General features: G+C 39.2%; 1 protein-coding gene across 2 annotated transcripts; it reads right to left on the bottom strand.

The window, feature by feature from the left end:
* Nucleotides 1-9279: 9279 nt before the first annotated feature.
* LACC1 (laccase domain containing 1) lies at nucleotides 9280-17048 on the bottom strand. 2 transcript variants are annotated; one of them, XM_059839065.1, is made up of 7 exons: nucleotides 16848-17048; nucleotides 15020-15105; nucleotides 12931-13526; nucleotides 12189-12370; nucleotides 11543-11708; nucleotides 10725-10950; nucleotides 9280-10263 (listed from the first exon to the last, which is right to left on the bottom strand). In XM_059839065.1, the coding sequence occupies exons 3-7, from the start codon at nucleotides 13496-13498 to the stop codon at nucleotides 10089-10091; spliced, it is 1317 nt and encodes a 438-aa protein (XP_059695048.1). In that variant the 5' UTR covers nucleotides 13499-13526; nucleotides 15020-15105; nucleotides 16848-17048; the 3' UTR covers nucleotides 9280-10088. The 2 variants fall into 2 exon arrangements, with proteins under 2 accessions (XP_059695048.1, XP_059695047.1); XM_059839064.1 differs by lacking the exon at nucleotides 15020-15105 and having other exon boundaries at nucleotides 16848-17047.
* Between the last annotated feature and the right edge of the window lie 421 nt (nucleotides 17049-17469).

Consider the following 17469-nt stretch of genomic DNA (forward strand, 5'->3'; position numbering starts at 1 on the left):
AATATTTTCCAGGTAAGACTATCATAAAATGATCCTACCACCATATTCTTTTGCAAAAGTATTCATGCTTGTTTTCATTCAGGAGTAATTTCTTTGTTAATCAGTATGGAGCAGAGTTTGGCCCCTTTTAAGATGTCCCCCTACAGACTGATGAAACCATAAGTTTTCCATGTCCAGCTCACAGAGAATCCTTCAAAATCCAGCTCTAGTTCCCAGTGTCGTAGGCTTGAACAGTCCTGTCATCATCACCACTGGAAAAGAGTATCATCTCAGTTTATATCCAATATGATGAAAAAAATTAAATTTAATACTAGATAATGGAGAAAGAAGACTGCAATGCACATCATTAAACAAATAACAAGAGAGAGGCCATGGCAATCGGCTTTTGGCTAAGAATACTCCATCCTCCACCTTTTTTTAATGGGAGATTTTGTGCTTTCTATAAACAAAGCAAATTTTCCACTTCAAATTATCTGGGATTGTTCACTTCAGTATTTAAACACACTCTCTTTGGTAGTGATTTTACAGTTCATATTTTTGTTTTCACAAGTTTTATTCATTTTTTGCTGGAACTTATTCTTCCATCATGAGGACTTTGAACTTGTGTCCATAAAACGCACTTTCAGTTCCCAAGCAGCTATACCTGGGGGGAGGTAATTCATACTCCTCCAGCCAAAGGACTAATCAGATTAATCACAGCTGATCAGTAATTTAAAACACAAACCACAACATCCACAAAACATTTGCTCATGATCAATCCTCAGAGCTGAACATTTAAAATCCCCTCTAACTCAAACCACACCTATACAATATGCAATCTGCAAACAAAAGTAAAAATACTACAGCAATTTCAAATTGTTACCTCTGTTCTCTACAAAATCAATAAGAATTAAAATGCTGCTTCCCACAATGGGCACAGCAGGAAGCAGACAACTGTTCTAATCTTCCTGAGCTGGTTTGTAGAAACTGCATATTCAGAATTTGAGAATTCTGATTTCCCTATCCCTTAGAAGAGTATTCACTTTCTCATAGTGGGCCTTCTAACAGCATCCACAGCCAGTCTAAAATGGTAGAGCATTACAGAATCCAAGGTAGACAATTATGACTTCTGAGAGGCATGAGGGTCACAAGTTTTTACAGCACAGCACCAAAAACCAATGCTGTCTCCCAAAACTCATGAAAAGGCACTGTTTTTTCATTGTAGATGTTGGGCATTTGGGGTGCTCTGTGACAAATGCAAACTCTGCTGCTGATGCTCCCTAAACACACAGTAGGAAAAGCCATGGGATTTCCATTCTTTGGGCCTCTTCTAGAAATTTCCCCTTCTCCTTTCTCAGATTTGAGACCCCCTGGTATGTGTCTCATGGCTCTGAAATTTTGGGTGCTTTCAGGGCCTGGAAATGTGACACAATGCCTCTTGACCTGTAGACCTTGAATATCTAGACCCTTCAGAACTTTGTGCATTGTCTGCAGAGTTGCTTAATCTGGTAGTGGCATTACTCAGAAAGAATAATAAAACCACCATAAATTCACAGATTGCAAGTTTCTCTTTAATGTTTTCTTATGAGAAGTGTGCAATACATATTAAACTGACCACTCAAAATCTTGAACCTACCACTACCAATTTGGCTGAGCCAGGCAGGATCAAGAGTATCAGAAATGTCTATTGCTTCAAAACCAGTTTGTTGCTAACGTCTATTGCTCAAGATGCTTGGTCACTTCGTACTGCCCAAACTGGAGCAAAATATACAGTGGATAGGATACAAAAAAAATCTACCTTGCCCATTCCACATGTTTCCATCAGAACCCAAGATAACTGGGTTATTTCTCTTCATGATCTACCTTTTCTCAGCACTGAAGCCTTGTCTGGAGTATTAGGTGGCTGCCATGTAAGTAAGAAGTAGTTTCACAATATTTATCCCTCTTGCCCTCTCTGCCCTTCTAGGACTGATCAGGAGGTCAATCTGCCTTGTCCATTGGGAAATAACTTCTGCCACAGTAATTAGTACAGCTGAGATTAGAAATGTTAGCAATTATTCACACAGGAGAGTACTTGCCCCCTATACTCACGATGTTCAGATGGGGCCTCATAGCAGCAGGGTGCCTGGACTTCAAAGCAATAAGTTTGGGATTTGTTCCATAACAAACAAGAAAAGATTCTTCAAAATTTAGACTCTCATCTCTTGAGCCAAACATACATTATGCCATTTATTCTTACAGCTTACTTCAGAGAAATATTATGATGGAAAATCTTCCAAGTCTGCTGAATTGGGCTGTTAGCCAAGCTGAGTGAAATTTCAAAAAGCAGCTTGTCTTCCATATTTTCAGTCCAGAAATACTGCCGCAGTGGGCAAGGGCAGATTTGCCCTTCGTTGTGATCATTCTGGCCCCAGCAAGGTCCCAGAGTCCTGCATGCAGATAATACATACAGTTACCATTATCTGCCTCCCACAATAAACTGTGGTCCTCTCCCTGCCTGCAGAGATTGGAAGCTTGTGAGTGAGTGGTATGCCTGTAGCAAGGTTTGAATCAGGGATGAAGAAAAAGGAGAACTAAGATAAGTCCATAAGAAATTAATACTCCAACCCCTCCAGGTTCTGGGGAGGAATCATGACCCCACAAAGAAGACTCAATAGCTTTAGCAACTGTGGCAAAGAGCTGCACACAGGAAGATGCTTGGCAGACCCACCCTCTGCTGGGACAATAAGGTAGGGGGCCAAGTTTCCACACTGATAATTCTTCTTGCACTAAATCTTTCATAGGCAGGTGTAGAAATATCTTCATCATCATGATGCTGTCTTTTCTGCCTCTTGTATCCAAGAGTGTCTCACCATGGATATCTGTTTCAGGCTAGCTGCATCCTAAATGAGATGTTTGTTCCCTGCTTCTGTTTGTGTATTACAGCCTCCAAGACTGCTGCAGAGCCAAGGAATGACTGGCTGCTTTTTCAGTCTCAGATACTGGCTCCATGGAAAGTGGTTCATCATTAGCCTGTGCACTCTTTAACTCACTTGCTAAAAGGAATGCTCCTGTATGCCTCTTTTCTCCTATAATTTATTATAGTCGGCAAACAACCTCATTCTTTCCCTCTAGCCTCTGCCCAGTTTGCTAGGGATAAATGAGTACTTACAAAGGCATCCAGTCCTGATGTGAATATAATTCAAGGAATGAATTTTCAGCATCACACATATGGGTATTTTTTCCTCCTGCAAAAACTGTGAAATTTTTTCCATATTGTTTTAGCTTTCTAGTATCAGCTTTCCAACCTCAGATATTTTAAAAAGTTTTTGCTTAAGTTATAAAGGCTCTCCTACCATAAATTCTGTGTTAGCCTCAAAAATAACAACTATTTTTCACTTTCTGGGTTGAGCCTCCTTAATGAAGATTGTTTCCAGGAGCAATGTGATGAATTATGAGTTCTCATATGAATTATGAGTTATAGCTGGGAAGCCTAAAATAAATCCTAATTGAAGTGCAAGAGGTTATGACTCTTTGGGAAAATAGAGAAAAGAGGAAGACCAAGGTCATTCAATTAAGGCTGTTTCAAGCTTCTTTTTTTTTTTTTTTTCTCTTTTTTTTTTTTTTTTTGTATCAAAAAGCACCACTTTGAAAGTCTACCAGAAAAAAAAAAGTCTCTGTACAAAGTTCAAATGTCACTCTCCTTCTAAAAGAGCATGTAAGTGAAAGCTGATTAACACCTAATTGACATTAATAAGGCAGAATCTGGAAAACTAAGAGCTGAATGGTCATCTTAGGAAAGATTAATGGAGCTAAATGTTGTATGTAAAGCTTAGCTAAACATTTAGTGAAGGGAATATTAGGATCTATAATCTATGAAGGAAATCATTATTGAAGAAATAAGAGGACTGTTCATGCAGATAAATATACATATATAGTAAGATGAGCTCTGTGGAAGACAGGCTATTTCAGCATAAATTGAGATTTTAATATTTGTTTTAATTTGCAATGGTACTTCTTCAGTTTTAAAGTTTATTTCAGATTACTTCTAATATTCAAAACAGGAAATAAGAGCCACTCCAAAAGTTGAATCGAAATCAGTCATCCTGAAGATGCTGAAACTAGCTTTGTCTAAATCTTTACCCTTTCTCCTAAAAGAGCATTTTAGTTTCAGCAGTTCAACTTTCCCATTTTGTGGTGCCCGTATTTTCTAACAGACTTTCATGCTAAGTAGTAATGAAAACTAATGAAGAGGGGTCAGCTGAAGTTTGCACTTCCTAGCCAATACACACACAGTCAGATTCTTCTTAAGAAGCCACTATTAAAGGAAATTAGAGAAGTATTATTGTACACAGGACAAGACTCTAAAACCCAAACTGTGTCACTCTGATGAACACATCTACTAGATAAGGAGAGTGTAGGATGATCCTTAACTTTCCCAGTCTCATTAAAAGCAAAAAATTTCTACTAACCTAGTGTTGCTCAGGAGATTTTTCTTAAAATATCTTACCATCATGGCACCATATTTTTGTCCCAATGTCTTTTATGTCAGCAACATATAAACAAAAGCTGCAACACAAACATCAGTATCAACTCTGCATCTGTGCTTCTGCCATGGTTAGCATGGAGTTACATGAGCCAGGATGCGTCAGTGCTGAGAAAATCCATGGACCCAAGCTGCAGGATAATTCAGGGGACTGAGGAAGATCTAAGTATCAAATACAGCAATAAACATCCACAAACCTAAAGGAGCCTCTCAAAGGAGTTTCTTGATTGACTCACCTTTCATGTACTGCAGCTTTTTATGGGGACGGTATAAAGAAGAAAGCAGAGTCAAAATAAAATCATCTGCATGACCCGGTTTTCTTTAATGATCATTTTATGAAGCATTTACTATAATCACATATTAAAGCCAAGTGAAAGTGTTTGAGTTACCTGTCACAATTTTGTTTTTACAGCTGAGTTTTTTGTGATTCATTCTTGTGCAGGAAAATCAAACTCACATATTTCTAAGAAAGATAACCAAAGCAGAACAGAAATGTTTTCCTTTAGCTGCAACATATGCTTCAATATTGCTTTAGGATAGAGCTCAGTGCCTCAAAGAAAAATACTGAGGTATTTATTTCATACAGCTGTTGTTCGAAAAATCACTTTCAATTGAAATATCTATCCAGAACTATGATTCACTGCTGAAAAATATTGCAAAAAGTTATACATCTTGAAATACAAACATTGTTTTCAGGCTTCCTTATAAAATGCATGTTCAGTTTTTAGTAGGCTCACCCCTCATTTTTATGCTGCAGCTTATTTATTTCAGATGTTTAGGCCTTTGCTTCATGTTAAAGGGAAAAGATCAAAACAAACACAGTAGTTAGTTGTTCTGATTTACATTTGCACAATAGGAGAAATTTAACCCTTAGATAAAATTTACTGTGAAAAGAACCCTCTTAGTCTAGTCACATATTGATTTTTGTCTCAGATCTCTGTTCAGTTGCAGGAATCAAACTGAAATCCATGCCATGTCCTTGCTCCCGTGACTGTCAGAATTCAGGTTGCCCTGGAGACATGATGCTGCATTCATAGAAGGATAAGAGAGAGAATTCAGTCCTGATGTCCTTTGGAGACCATGCTCCCAAAATTCTTCAGCGGGTCTCCTCTCAGCCCTGAGACCATGCAGATGAAGACAGCCAAGTATTTGTCATGTGAGATGCTACTGTAAATTAAACACTTACTAATGAAAGATCAGAGGGATCACTTATAAAAGCTAGCTTCCTATTTCTCTGCATGCCTTTGGGAAATACATAATCGTGCTTTTTAGCAGCACAGCCACAGGCACTGTATATTTAAAGCAAGCACAACAGTAAAATCTCTGTATCTTATAAAAAGGTGTTACACTGGATAATGATTAGTAGCATCTTGGATAAAAGAATATACACAACCAGGACAGTTTTTAAATCCACATACATATCTATCCAAGTCATTAATCTGTAAGTACTGGATAGTATCTGCTGGAAATGGAAAGTAGAACAAGCCAGCCTCACAGGCAGAGATTGTTGTCAGTCTTTGGAGATATGTAAATCCCTCAGCAGGTCAGTACACTATTTCCTCTGTCACATATAGGATTTACTACTCCTATCAGTGCACTGTCCTGTTAATATTGTTGCACAAGAGGCTGGAGTTCAGGAAGGACTTCAGTACTCAGAGAACAAAAGATGACAGAGATGACATGGAGGCGAGTGCACACGCGCAGCCCCTTTGGGCCTCTGCACAAATGAGTGCAGCTCATCTCCCACTTTGCATTGCCCAGCAGCAAATTGAACATGGAGTGGAAATGAGGACAGCAGTGAAGGAATCTAGGAATATTGGCTTCTTTACTGTAAGCTGAAAATTAGTAGCTCTTTTGGAAACCTGTAAAATGGGAATGGTTTGGAGGATACTGATAAAGACCTTGTGCTGGGAACAAGAAGTTTCACATTACTGCTAAAAAAAAAAAAAAAAAAAAAAAAAAAAAAAAAAAAAAAAAAAGCACAAGCATACAAAAGAAAGCAGCACTGGTGCTGCTCTGAGCAGAATGGCATCTGTGTCTTCCAACCCCTTGTGACCAGATTCACAGTCCTCACAGGGTGATTGCGAGTGGTGCTGGACAGAAATGCAGTGATGCACCAGTGATATGCATGAGGAAAACAACACAAGAAAGATGACCACTTTGCAAGTCCATGATTCTGCTGGGGAAAGGAGATGCTTTCCTATAATTGAATGCTTGTAATTTGGGAGGGATTACATACTTTCTGTGAGTCAAGATGTGCCTGTATGTTTTGCTGAATGTCCAGGGCCATGGCTTCTGAATTTGTAGCTAATCACAAAGGCAGCTGTCAAATGCAAAACCATCTTGCCCCCATCCTGTCTCCTCAGATTGTCAGCAGAGAGAGAACAGCAGTCACTAAAGGAACTGACCTCTACAAATGCATTAAAAACATTTTTCATCTAATTGCCTTAATAGTTTTCACCTTTGCTATACCTATGGCAATAAATGACATGGTTTGGATAAACATTTCACTAATTATCTCAGGCTTTGATCTATTCCTCTGAAGTTGCACTCTGCTTCCCCAGGCAGACAGCTTTGCTAGAGCTGCCCTCTTCTACTGGAATAGTGAATAAAGCCTTTCTCAGACATGTTTCAGTACGCCTTCATTCAAGTATATAATGTAAATAAAGAGGCCCATATTGAGAATCTACAGTAGTAACAAATGTTAATTGCACAGTAACAACTAGCAAAAACAATATTCAATGTGATCATGTCGTGTGCTCTTCTCAGGGCACACCATTATCATAATTAATAATATCATTTAATAACAATAATAGGGCAAGTGCAGCTTATAAATTCAATGGATATTAGGTTAGTAAATGGGATCTGATAATTAGTTAGATACAGCTGAACAATTTATGAAGCATTTTAACAGCTTCTCTAGAGGTGGTGAATCAGGGGTGATGTGCTTGCCTCCTTCAGTGAGCAGCAAGAATGAAAAGTAAATAAACAGAGATGTAAAACAGCCTAGTCTCCTTCTTGTCACGCCTATCCTTCTAACAATTTTTTTAATACCAGAATTACAATGCCTTTGTAGCAAGGACTTTTGAAAGAAGTAATGATTCAGAGGCTAGCCTGATTTGAGACTGAACCTTACAATATTTTCCTATTGGTTGTAGACTTTTCCACCTCAGTCATTCAAGCGCAAAAGACTGTTTCCTGTCTTGAAAGGTTTACAGTCTAGGTAATTAATATAAAAGAAAAGAAAAAAAAAAAGAACAGTTGTGGTAATGATTTGTCTTCCAAAGTTGAAGCCTTTGGTGTTCCTGCTCATTCTCGTATTTTCTCCAGCTTACACATCCTTATCATGACCTGTAAATGGTATTTTTCTAAACATAAAATCTCTACTGTGATCCTTGAGCAGGTAAGAACAAGACAGGGCTTACTCTCAGTATCACATTAATGTGACCTAATATACTGTTGAGCATTTGAACTGTGGTAAGTATCATGACTGCAAGGTCTTTGTATTATTGCAAGAATAAATGAATAGTTTAAAGCCACCTTTGAGATGAGATGGGATAACAGCAGGCACATGGGCCCCTATGATGCTTCAGCTGTCAAGAGCTTTGCAGAACCAAGTAAATCAGCTGTTTTTGATGGCATACCCTTGATACACAAGGGAAAAGGGTTAGGTGAAGGGCACTCAGCTTTGGCTGAGCTTCAGATGCAGGGACTGAAAGCCATGTAGTGCTACTGCCCCTATAGCTTCAAGAAGGATACTCACCTCAGTGCTACATCAGTCAGTACCCACAAAGTGGAACAGAAATCAGGGCAAAGGGACAGAACTAAAAGGTGAAGGTAGGCTGTTGGGTTGGTGTTTTTAACTAGTGTAGCAAGATAAGCCTGTCAGACTCCATATAATTATACTATCCTATATTTAGAACAAGTCAATAATACATACCATACACACCATGAGCTGGTATGCAGCAATGTGCTTGGCAACTCTAAACTGAGTAGTGTGAGTGTTGCCCCTGTTAGATCCTCAGACTCTGGTTTGAAGCCAGCTGAATGGTGAAAGCAATAGAGGAGTTTTAAAAAGGTAACTGAAGATTAGCAATGACTGCAGGGCTACAGCAGCAGAATAATATTTCTGAAGAAGTATGATAGCTGGCAGAAGCATATCTTTTTTTGTAGATAGTTGCAGTCAGAGAACATACTTAGAGCCAGACTCTTCTCAGACATACCATTCACAGGTAAAAGAAAGTTTTTTAAAAAATGTCTGTTCTTCCAGAAAACAAAGAAAAGTCTAATTCGGTCAGCTCCTAATCAAAATGAAAACAGATTATTCCTCAAGCACAGATATTAGGATAACTTGGCAGATGACTGTAGAGGCAAAAGTAGCAGCGTGTGCTGTGAGGGGCTTTGCAATTCCCATGATTTGAACCCCCATCAATCCATCTATCCATCCGTGCCTCCAGGATGGAAGAGCAGCGCGAGCGAGCACTGACCTCTAGTGGACAGAGCAGTCAGACCGGGGAAAGCTGGAAGAACCCAAAATAGAAAGTACGTCATGAGCGCCGCTGGCCCAAGGCTTGTGCTTGGCAGCTCTGCAAGCCGCAATCAGCACAGCTTTACTGTTAGCAATCCCTCACTGTCTGAGTGTCAGAAAACATCATGTCTATTGTAAAATCTAGAGGCATTATTTTTATGGCCAAAAGAAAATTGTGCACACTTAGAATTTGCTTAGTAAGACGCTTAAGTCCAACTACTGGTCAGTAAAATTAACTCAGGATAAATTCACTGAACTTTTCAGATATTTATTGAATGCATTGTTGAGAATGTGTCAGTGACATTATCAAAACACCACTATTTAAAGAAAAAAATCTTGAGGAGACATAAACATACACGTCATAAACTAAGGGTTTTAGTCCTACTTCTCCTACAACCAAAAATTACAGAATGATGAGAGTTCATATATTTTCAATATCTGCCCCAAAGGAGCCTGCTTGCTTCTCACTTTCAAGTTATTTTCCATAGGAAAATTCCTGTGAATATTTTGGTGTTCTTTAAACTAATCCAAAGGAGAAAATCAATCCCATGCACAAAATTTTATAAGGCTTCAATTGAAACTATCAAAGCTGCTTGTCTGAAACAGATAATGTGCAATACTGGTTTCCCTTCCTATATTAGCAATGTCATAATTAGCATCATTCAGCAGTCTCAACCAGAAGCTAATGAAGACTGGCGTTTTTTGGGCTTCCACCACCTTAAGATAGTGAGGTTTCTGGAAAATATCTGGTCAAGGAGGATCCATAAACTTGGAGCTTGTATCTGGATCTTGTAGAAGGATTTTGCCCCTGGATTGGGTTATCCTTGTTTTCTTTGCACCCTGTCTCACACAAGAACTGTTGTCCCCGCACCACAGGTACTTATTCTTGCCTCAGAAGGGCAAGGGAAGGAACAAGCAGGAGAATCTCAAGACCCATGGATTCCCTACTGCAAGTCTGTGAAAGAAAGGAGAAAAAACTTCTATGAGGAGAGCAGGATGCTGGACAATGCAGCGGAATTATCATCTAAATGCTGCTCTTGAGTAAGACATACTGTCTCAGTCTTTGATTGATATGAAGCCAATCTGTGTCCCAAAGTTAGCGCCATCACGAAAGTGAGAGTAAAATTTATCAGGGTGGCATGCAGTACAGAAAGTGATGTTTTGGTTCTGGTCTGTGATAGAATCATCTTGGATGTTCTCGGGAAGAATCCCACCCCTCTCAAGAAGAATCCTGAAAAGAAAAGAGAAGCAGAAAATATTATTGTTTGTACACCCTCCATAAGGGTGCACACATTCCATAAGGCACTATCATTAAGGCAGAACCTCAAATACTAACTGAAGAAACTGTGCCAATATTGTGATTGGGGCTTTCATTTTGCTTTTTTTGTTTCTTTCTTTCAGTATTAGACTAAAATAATTACTTTCCTGCAACCCCTAAAGTCACATTAAATTTGAACTTTTGTCTATAATCCATAGACTAGCAATATGTAACAGTATAACAATAAAATAATTGCTGAAATCCAGCAAAAGTGAGCAGATACCATTCATTCAAAAATATCCTTTCTTGATCTTCAAAGAACTAGAGAATACTTTGTTGAGAACCCACACCATATTAGTGCTGAATAATACAGTATCAAAGCAATTTTTTACAATGAATGTGGAATTAATCTTTTGTTCCCTCAGGAAGCTTACCTTGTTGCTCTTCTGATATCAATATAAGGACTTGCAGAGTCAAATAGTCTCACACAATTTGGATCAATTCTGTGAAATTCTTTTGCTGATTCATGAGGAAGTTTATAGCAGCAAGGTCCCACAGACGGGCCCAGCACCACAAGGATGTCTTTCATGTTACAGCCATATTCTGATACCATAGCATTCACTGTGGCCATAGACACTCCTAACAATGTGCCCTTCCATCCTGTGAGAGATGAGAGGTTGAAAAAAAATTGGTATAAATTTTCTTTTTAATTTTCTAGCAGCTAAAAATAAATGCAATTATTAAAGGAATAAATTAGGAGATGCATTTATACCTAAAATTACATAATTATATCTAATAATAAATTAGCTTAGAAAGCCTCCCCCTTACCCCCCCCCCCCCCCCAAATTTCACATTAACAGCAATCAGTTTTCAAATATAATTTTGTGGAGATGGAAACTAGAAACAGGTGTTTAGATTAGAATTCCAGAGTTCTTTTTCCCAAATGTTCTGGTTTGGGCAATTAGAGCAAACCTCACAGCTCCTCTGTGCTTGAAACATTTAAGTGGAAAACAATTGAAATATGTCAGAAATATATTTTTATAATATGGTCTAAGTGTTTTAATGTTGTTTTTAGGGGGGAAAAAACCCAAAAAACCAGGCTCAAGCTAGAGATATTTTTTGGAATAGACAGAAGCAAAGTTTGCAGTTGGTCATTGTTTGGAACAGATAGAAGAAAGCCCAGCTTTGGGTTCTTGTATCTCATTTTGAGAGCCAGGAAATCTCTGCATTGCACAGGGAGTGCAATTCCTACCAGAATGAGCAGCACCGCAGGCTCTTCTGACAGGATCAGCAAAGAGCACGGGTATGCAGTCAGCACCTGGAGCTGCCAGCGTGACACCCCTCTGATTCGTAACTATTCCATCATAGTCGTCAGGCTCTGTCTTTCCCATAATACACACAGCATTAGCGTGATCTACCTGTCAAAACAAAACCAGAATGTGGACAGTGATATGGCTGCAAAACAACACAGCTCTGACTAGTACAAGGTTTTTTCTTTGACATGAAACACTCCTATGCCCTAACTGATTACACACGGAAATCAGGTCTCCCTTGTTCAAATGCCATGAAGCTGTATCAGTAGAAAGCCACTATAAAAGCAATGGTGTATTTTTCTTTTAGGACAAAGTGCTCTTATCATTTATTTGATTATTCTACTTTGTGGTAAGTTAAATATTAGAACAGACTTGGAAGAATCAGTGCTGCTTCTCCATATTGTGACAAATGGCTGATAGTTTGGATGGCTATTCCCCCAGATAAACTGCCAGCATAAATGCTTTAATTGTCCTGCTTATCACAGGTTCTTGCTGACAAAGATAAGAATAATGCCTACAATTTAGCCAGTGATACATGAAGGAATATCTGAGCCATTTACTTGAATTCATTGTTTTATAAGATACCTTGACTCTGTGAAAAGCCTCAGGGTTAAATCCTGCAGCATTAGCCAGCCGGCGGAGATTTTCTTTAACAACAACTTGTGGGTCCCTGCGCTTGGAGCTGCTGAAGAGATTGCAGGAGCTTAGAGTTGGTATGTAGGAGATCCCACCTGTCCTTGTGGTGAACCCATGTAGGAAAATATCATCTGCCAAGGCAAGAAAACACAACAAACAATTACTTTCAAAATAAGATCAAACCATCTATTACATGGGTTTATACTGAAGCGACCTGGAATGAGCCAATCAAGTAAGAGTATTGCTTTACCTTGGATTTAGCTGTGGCATTTAAATTTAAGGATTCCTAATTTCCTTCTTGCTCACAATCATGCCATAGCAGGGACACTAAGACATCAGGCATGTCTCGAGCTGCAGACCAGCAGAAACTCTTATCCTGCCTTTCCAAATTATGATGGTTACTCTCAAAATGTGTAATTCCCACACAGAGAGGAGAAGATTTTATGGTCTGCCCTCCCTAAACCCAGGACTGTCTTTTCTTGGATCATGTTCAGGCCTAGAACAGTCTTGCCAGACTTTTGCTGTATTTTTATTGACGCTTCTTCCTTTTATACACTATTATACACTATTACAACATCATATAGATTTATTTGATGCCTGAAGGCATTTCCAAATCTTAGTCATTTTGCAACTCCCTGGAAGAAGTATGCTTGGTAAGTCTCTATAAAAACTGTTAGCTGGAGCTCTCTACCTGGGATCAGGGAAGATCTGAGGATGGTGAGCTCCCCTTTCAGGCTTGGCAGGCTTTCCAAGTACATCTGAATCTCACTTTGGATGAGTGCCATGTCCTGTGAAGGAAGTGTTTGCCCTTCATGCTGATGTTCTGATATCTGCAGGCTTTCACTGTCAGGTACCACCTGTAAATCCTCGAATTCAAACTGGTAGACTGCTGTAAAGAGATGGTCTATATATACTTTCATTACGTCTTTTCTTAAGTTAGGGAGAATAACTTTAATGATACTCAGGTCTTTTTCATCCAGTCTCTGTTTGATGGTGTACAAAGCAGCAGCTGTAGTCTGAGCACATACCACCTCCAGTCTTCTCTTCAGACTCTGAAAACCTCCCAGAGCTGGAAGCAAGAATTCTAGTTCACCTTTCCTTTCACTCCCCTGCCTCTGGCAACACATGACATAAACCAATGGAGCATGGCTTGAAGAGCATTTCTCAATAGCTTCCAGAGTGCTGTGTAGTAATCCCTGGATGTTGTTCTGCAAGTTGTCTGGGAGGCTGAACAGATCTATCAGTACTGCTTCCACCATATTCCAGGATATTTAAAGGTTTCTCCAGCTGCCAAGTAGTAAAAACATGAAAACAAACAAAAAGTCAAGAACAGCACTGTTATTCTGAACACAGAATAACATAATCATGTTACGACATTTAATTCAGTGATACTGTGCAGAGAAGGTACATAGCAGTTAATTACTGACTTAGGCTTTCCCAGCTGCATCAAAAGAAATTCCAACAAAAGAAAACTAATGGAAATGGGAATAATTATGTATTTATTTAAGCATTTAGGTATTTCCCTACCACTCCACCTACTTCAGGTCTTTCCCAGGTCAGGGACGATGAAAGGTTGGTACATAAGATTAGATTTATTGAATCAATTAACCCTCATTAGCCTAATGGATCTTCTTGACATGATTCACGGGCTGTCCTCCAGCTTCCATGATGCAAACAAATACAGAGGAGGTCCTTTAGCTTCCTGGGACTGGAGGAGTTTCTGTAACAATTTCTTTGGAGGTGTTTAACATACTTATGTCTGAGGTGGAGCTCATGTCTGCTACCCCTCCTGGCAGTAGGGTGCTAAGCTGTGAAGGCAATGACATTTTTTCCCACAGGCCTTCACAAGACCTTTAGTACTTCTCCCTTCTGCATTTCCAAAAGTATTGACTCGCTGTTTTCTGACTTTTGTTGAAGGAGCACATGACCAGGATAGTTCTTCTTTTCAGCATGCACAAGAACCCAGTAGTGGTTACTGACACTTTATCTAGTAATGGAAGAAGTACTTAGAACCAAATTAAAGCAAGAGAATACGGTGCATAACTTCTTACCTCAGCTTTTTCACTCTGCTAGCTGCACTCTGCAGCTGAAATCAAGATGTGTTAAGCTTATCCAATATCATCTTATCATTCACATTTTGTTTTGTGGTCCATGATGTAATTCCCATTTTGGTGGTTAGTTTTTTCCCTTTTCTGAACTGTGTTGATCCAAGCCCAGCTAGGCCCACCCGTGGAAACTTGCCAATACATCTTTTCCTCTCTCTGTTGCTATGAGGGACTATTTTACATATTCTCTTGAAAGTGTCTTACTTTCTTTTCTCTCTCTCTGATAATCTTTCCATTTCCAGTGCAGGCATCCAGAGGTCTGGAACAAAAGGCTGGATCCCTCTGCTTTGGGAGCCTCAAAGACCCCTACTTAGATCTCATGGCTAAGCACTGTGCTTGATCTAGGAGAAATATATGCACCTTTATGAACAGTTGTAAGGCCCCATAATAATCCAAAGTATAAAGTATTATTTAACACCATCTTTTTTTTTTTTTTTTTTTTTTTTTGCACAGCAACAAATTGTGCATGAATATTAATTTACTTGTAGGAAAATTCATATCTTTGCAGGAACAAAGACCTTGAGAATCTTTTAAGTCTTTGAAATCAATGCTTTGCTACCAGAGTTAACCACACTAAATAATGCCTGGCAAAATTTTCCTGCCCCAAGAGCTCCTGTAACCACATGAATGTTCTGGCTCCACATCACTTCATTATCCTGCAAAAATACTACTTACGTGTGTACTTGAGGCCTATCATTATGGTAGACATGAGGTACTCCTTGGCATTTTATGTTTGTCTGTGGATCACCAGAGTTTCTCCACTGAAATGAGAGGTCAAAGACCTTTGTGGTTTTAAAAGATAGCTTATTTAGAGAAGATTTTACAGAAAACATTCTGTATTTTCTTCATTGTTCTTTCCCCCAGACTGGAAGAAAAATAATCCTGACTGAAAATGATGTTTTCCTTTCTGCGAATTGAACACTTACAAAGATTAATCAGCGACTATCAAAACAGGTGAGCTGAAAATATCAAAATGTGACAGCAAATAAAAGCAACTGCCAAGGAATTTATGACTCCTGATTTTGCTCAGAGTATTATTTACACACAGCTGATAATGGATTTCAGAGGAAAGAGTTTGCTAAGAAAACAGTGCTGAAACGGACTCGTGCCAAAGACCACGACTTGGGAAATCGGAGTGTTTCCTTCCCTACCCTGACACTGTCTGTGGGAAGTCTGTCTGAGTGTGACACAATCCCAGCCGAAGTGTAGCGAATAGTCCCAGGAAAGACAACACAACAGAGGGGTGTAGTGCAAAACGAGATTATTGCTCCACTTCAGATATGTCAGTAGTGGAAGGCAAATAGAGCTCATTGCTGTTCTTGTGCTTGTCCAGAAAAATACCACCAAAGAAAGGGTGGAAGGAAAGTGTTTGATGAGGGAGAGGTAATTGCATACATTGTTATTAAGTTGTGTATGCACTGCAAGACTCCACAGGAGCAATTATTGGGACGTACACATAGGAACAATGGGGCTGATTCATCCTCGTATCCTTGCAGCTTTGCATCACAGAGTCCTAGTGAGGACAGTGGTGTCAGAATAAATTTGCTTACAATCATAGCAAAACTGATTCTTTTCTAAGTCACTCCAAAAAACCACCCTTCTCAAAACACATGCTTACCAAGCACAGCAATGTTTTAGCTTATGGGAGATGTATTTATGGTTATTCAGGTTTTAATTAACATGATCTACAGTCTCAGTGTTCCATCAAAGCCACATCCAAAAAAATAAGTACATTTATTAAGGAGTTGATAGTTTTGGTACGCAATTCAAGACAAACACTCACACAAACTTGAAGCCTAGGCCCCCCATTAGCTATTTTCTCACTTCCTGAAACTGACGGTACAAACATTTGGAGGTTATGAGAATTTCTTGCACAGATATCAAAAAAAGTAGGTCAAAGAAAATGATAAATAACAATATGAGAGGTGAGGAAGGTAACAAGAGAAAAAAGTAGAAAAGCAAAATGAATACAGAAAAAGAACAATGAAGGAAATAAAACCAGGCTGCTGAGAAGAGACAGCCCAGGGTGGAAGAGAGATGCAAAAAAGCAATTTTCAAGAACACCAGAAATCTAATTCTAAAAGTGCACTGTTGGCCAAGAAAGGATTGCTGACAATTTCCTGCATCTTTGAATCCTGCTGGTCATCTTATATTAGTAGAAAAACTGAGAGAACAGACATAATTCTTTGAAAATTAAAATAGCATGAGATATTTAACATCTGCCAGAGAGAGGTGCCCTGAGAAACAAAACAGGTCATTGAAGCAGCCGAAATGAACAGAAATAATAGCACACGTGCAAAATTTCAACAAGAGCAAACACAGAAAAATCCAAAAACTAGGGGGGAAAAGTAATACATTTAAGCCTCTTAAAGTGGATTAGAAGAAAACATTTTTCTTCTTCTAACCTAGTTTATTTTAGGCAAGGTTGAAGAAACAGAAATCACCACAAACAATGGAAATACTGAAGCACACGCAGTTTTCATAAACACAGGAGTTTACTTACACAGGTGGACAATCCTATTGCATTCTGAAAGGTACCATCTGATAAAATACACAGACATTTCCAGCTTTATATATTGCTTCTTTCAGTCTCGGAGCTGATTTGCACAGGCTGGAAATTCCTATGTTATGTAAAGGAACCTGTATTTCTTCTTTTTGATGGGACCCTGCTTTGCTGCTGGCTACACCGGAAAGAACAAACTGTACTGCAAGGCACCAACACGATGAACAAGGGCCCGGGGAGTGCTGAACGCGGAAGCGCTGTTAACCCTGCTGTGATCACACCTTCTGCTGCACCGGCTTTGCACAACCGCAAACCAACTCCCAAACGCACGGCGCAGCCAAACAGGACAACCCCACAAAGAAGTTAAAGGAAAACTTGTGCAGAGCAGAGGAGTTTCATTTTCTGAGCTGTAGCTGAGTGTTCCACTGAAGAATTTGGCAGCCAGCCACGAAGAAGTGTATTCTGGACCTAGATACGGAGGTTACACAATGGCAGCTTTTGGGGCCACAGGTCCCAAATGAGGATGGCAATTTCTCCTTGCAGCAGTTGGGAATTTCACACAGCTAAGTGAAGAAGTCTTAATCTTTTGACAGGACAATGCAAAGGTTAAAAGGCAAGCAAG

The sequence above is a fragment of the Haemorhous mexicanus genome, chromosome 2 (assembly GCF_027477595.1).
Source record: "Haemorhous mexicanus isolate bHaeMex1 chromosome 2, bHaeMex1.pri, whole genome shotgun sequence".
Classification (NCBI taxonomy): Eukaryota; Metazoa; Chordata; class Aves; order Passeriformes; family Fringillidae; genus Haemorhous; species Haemorhous mexicanus.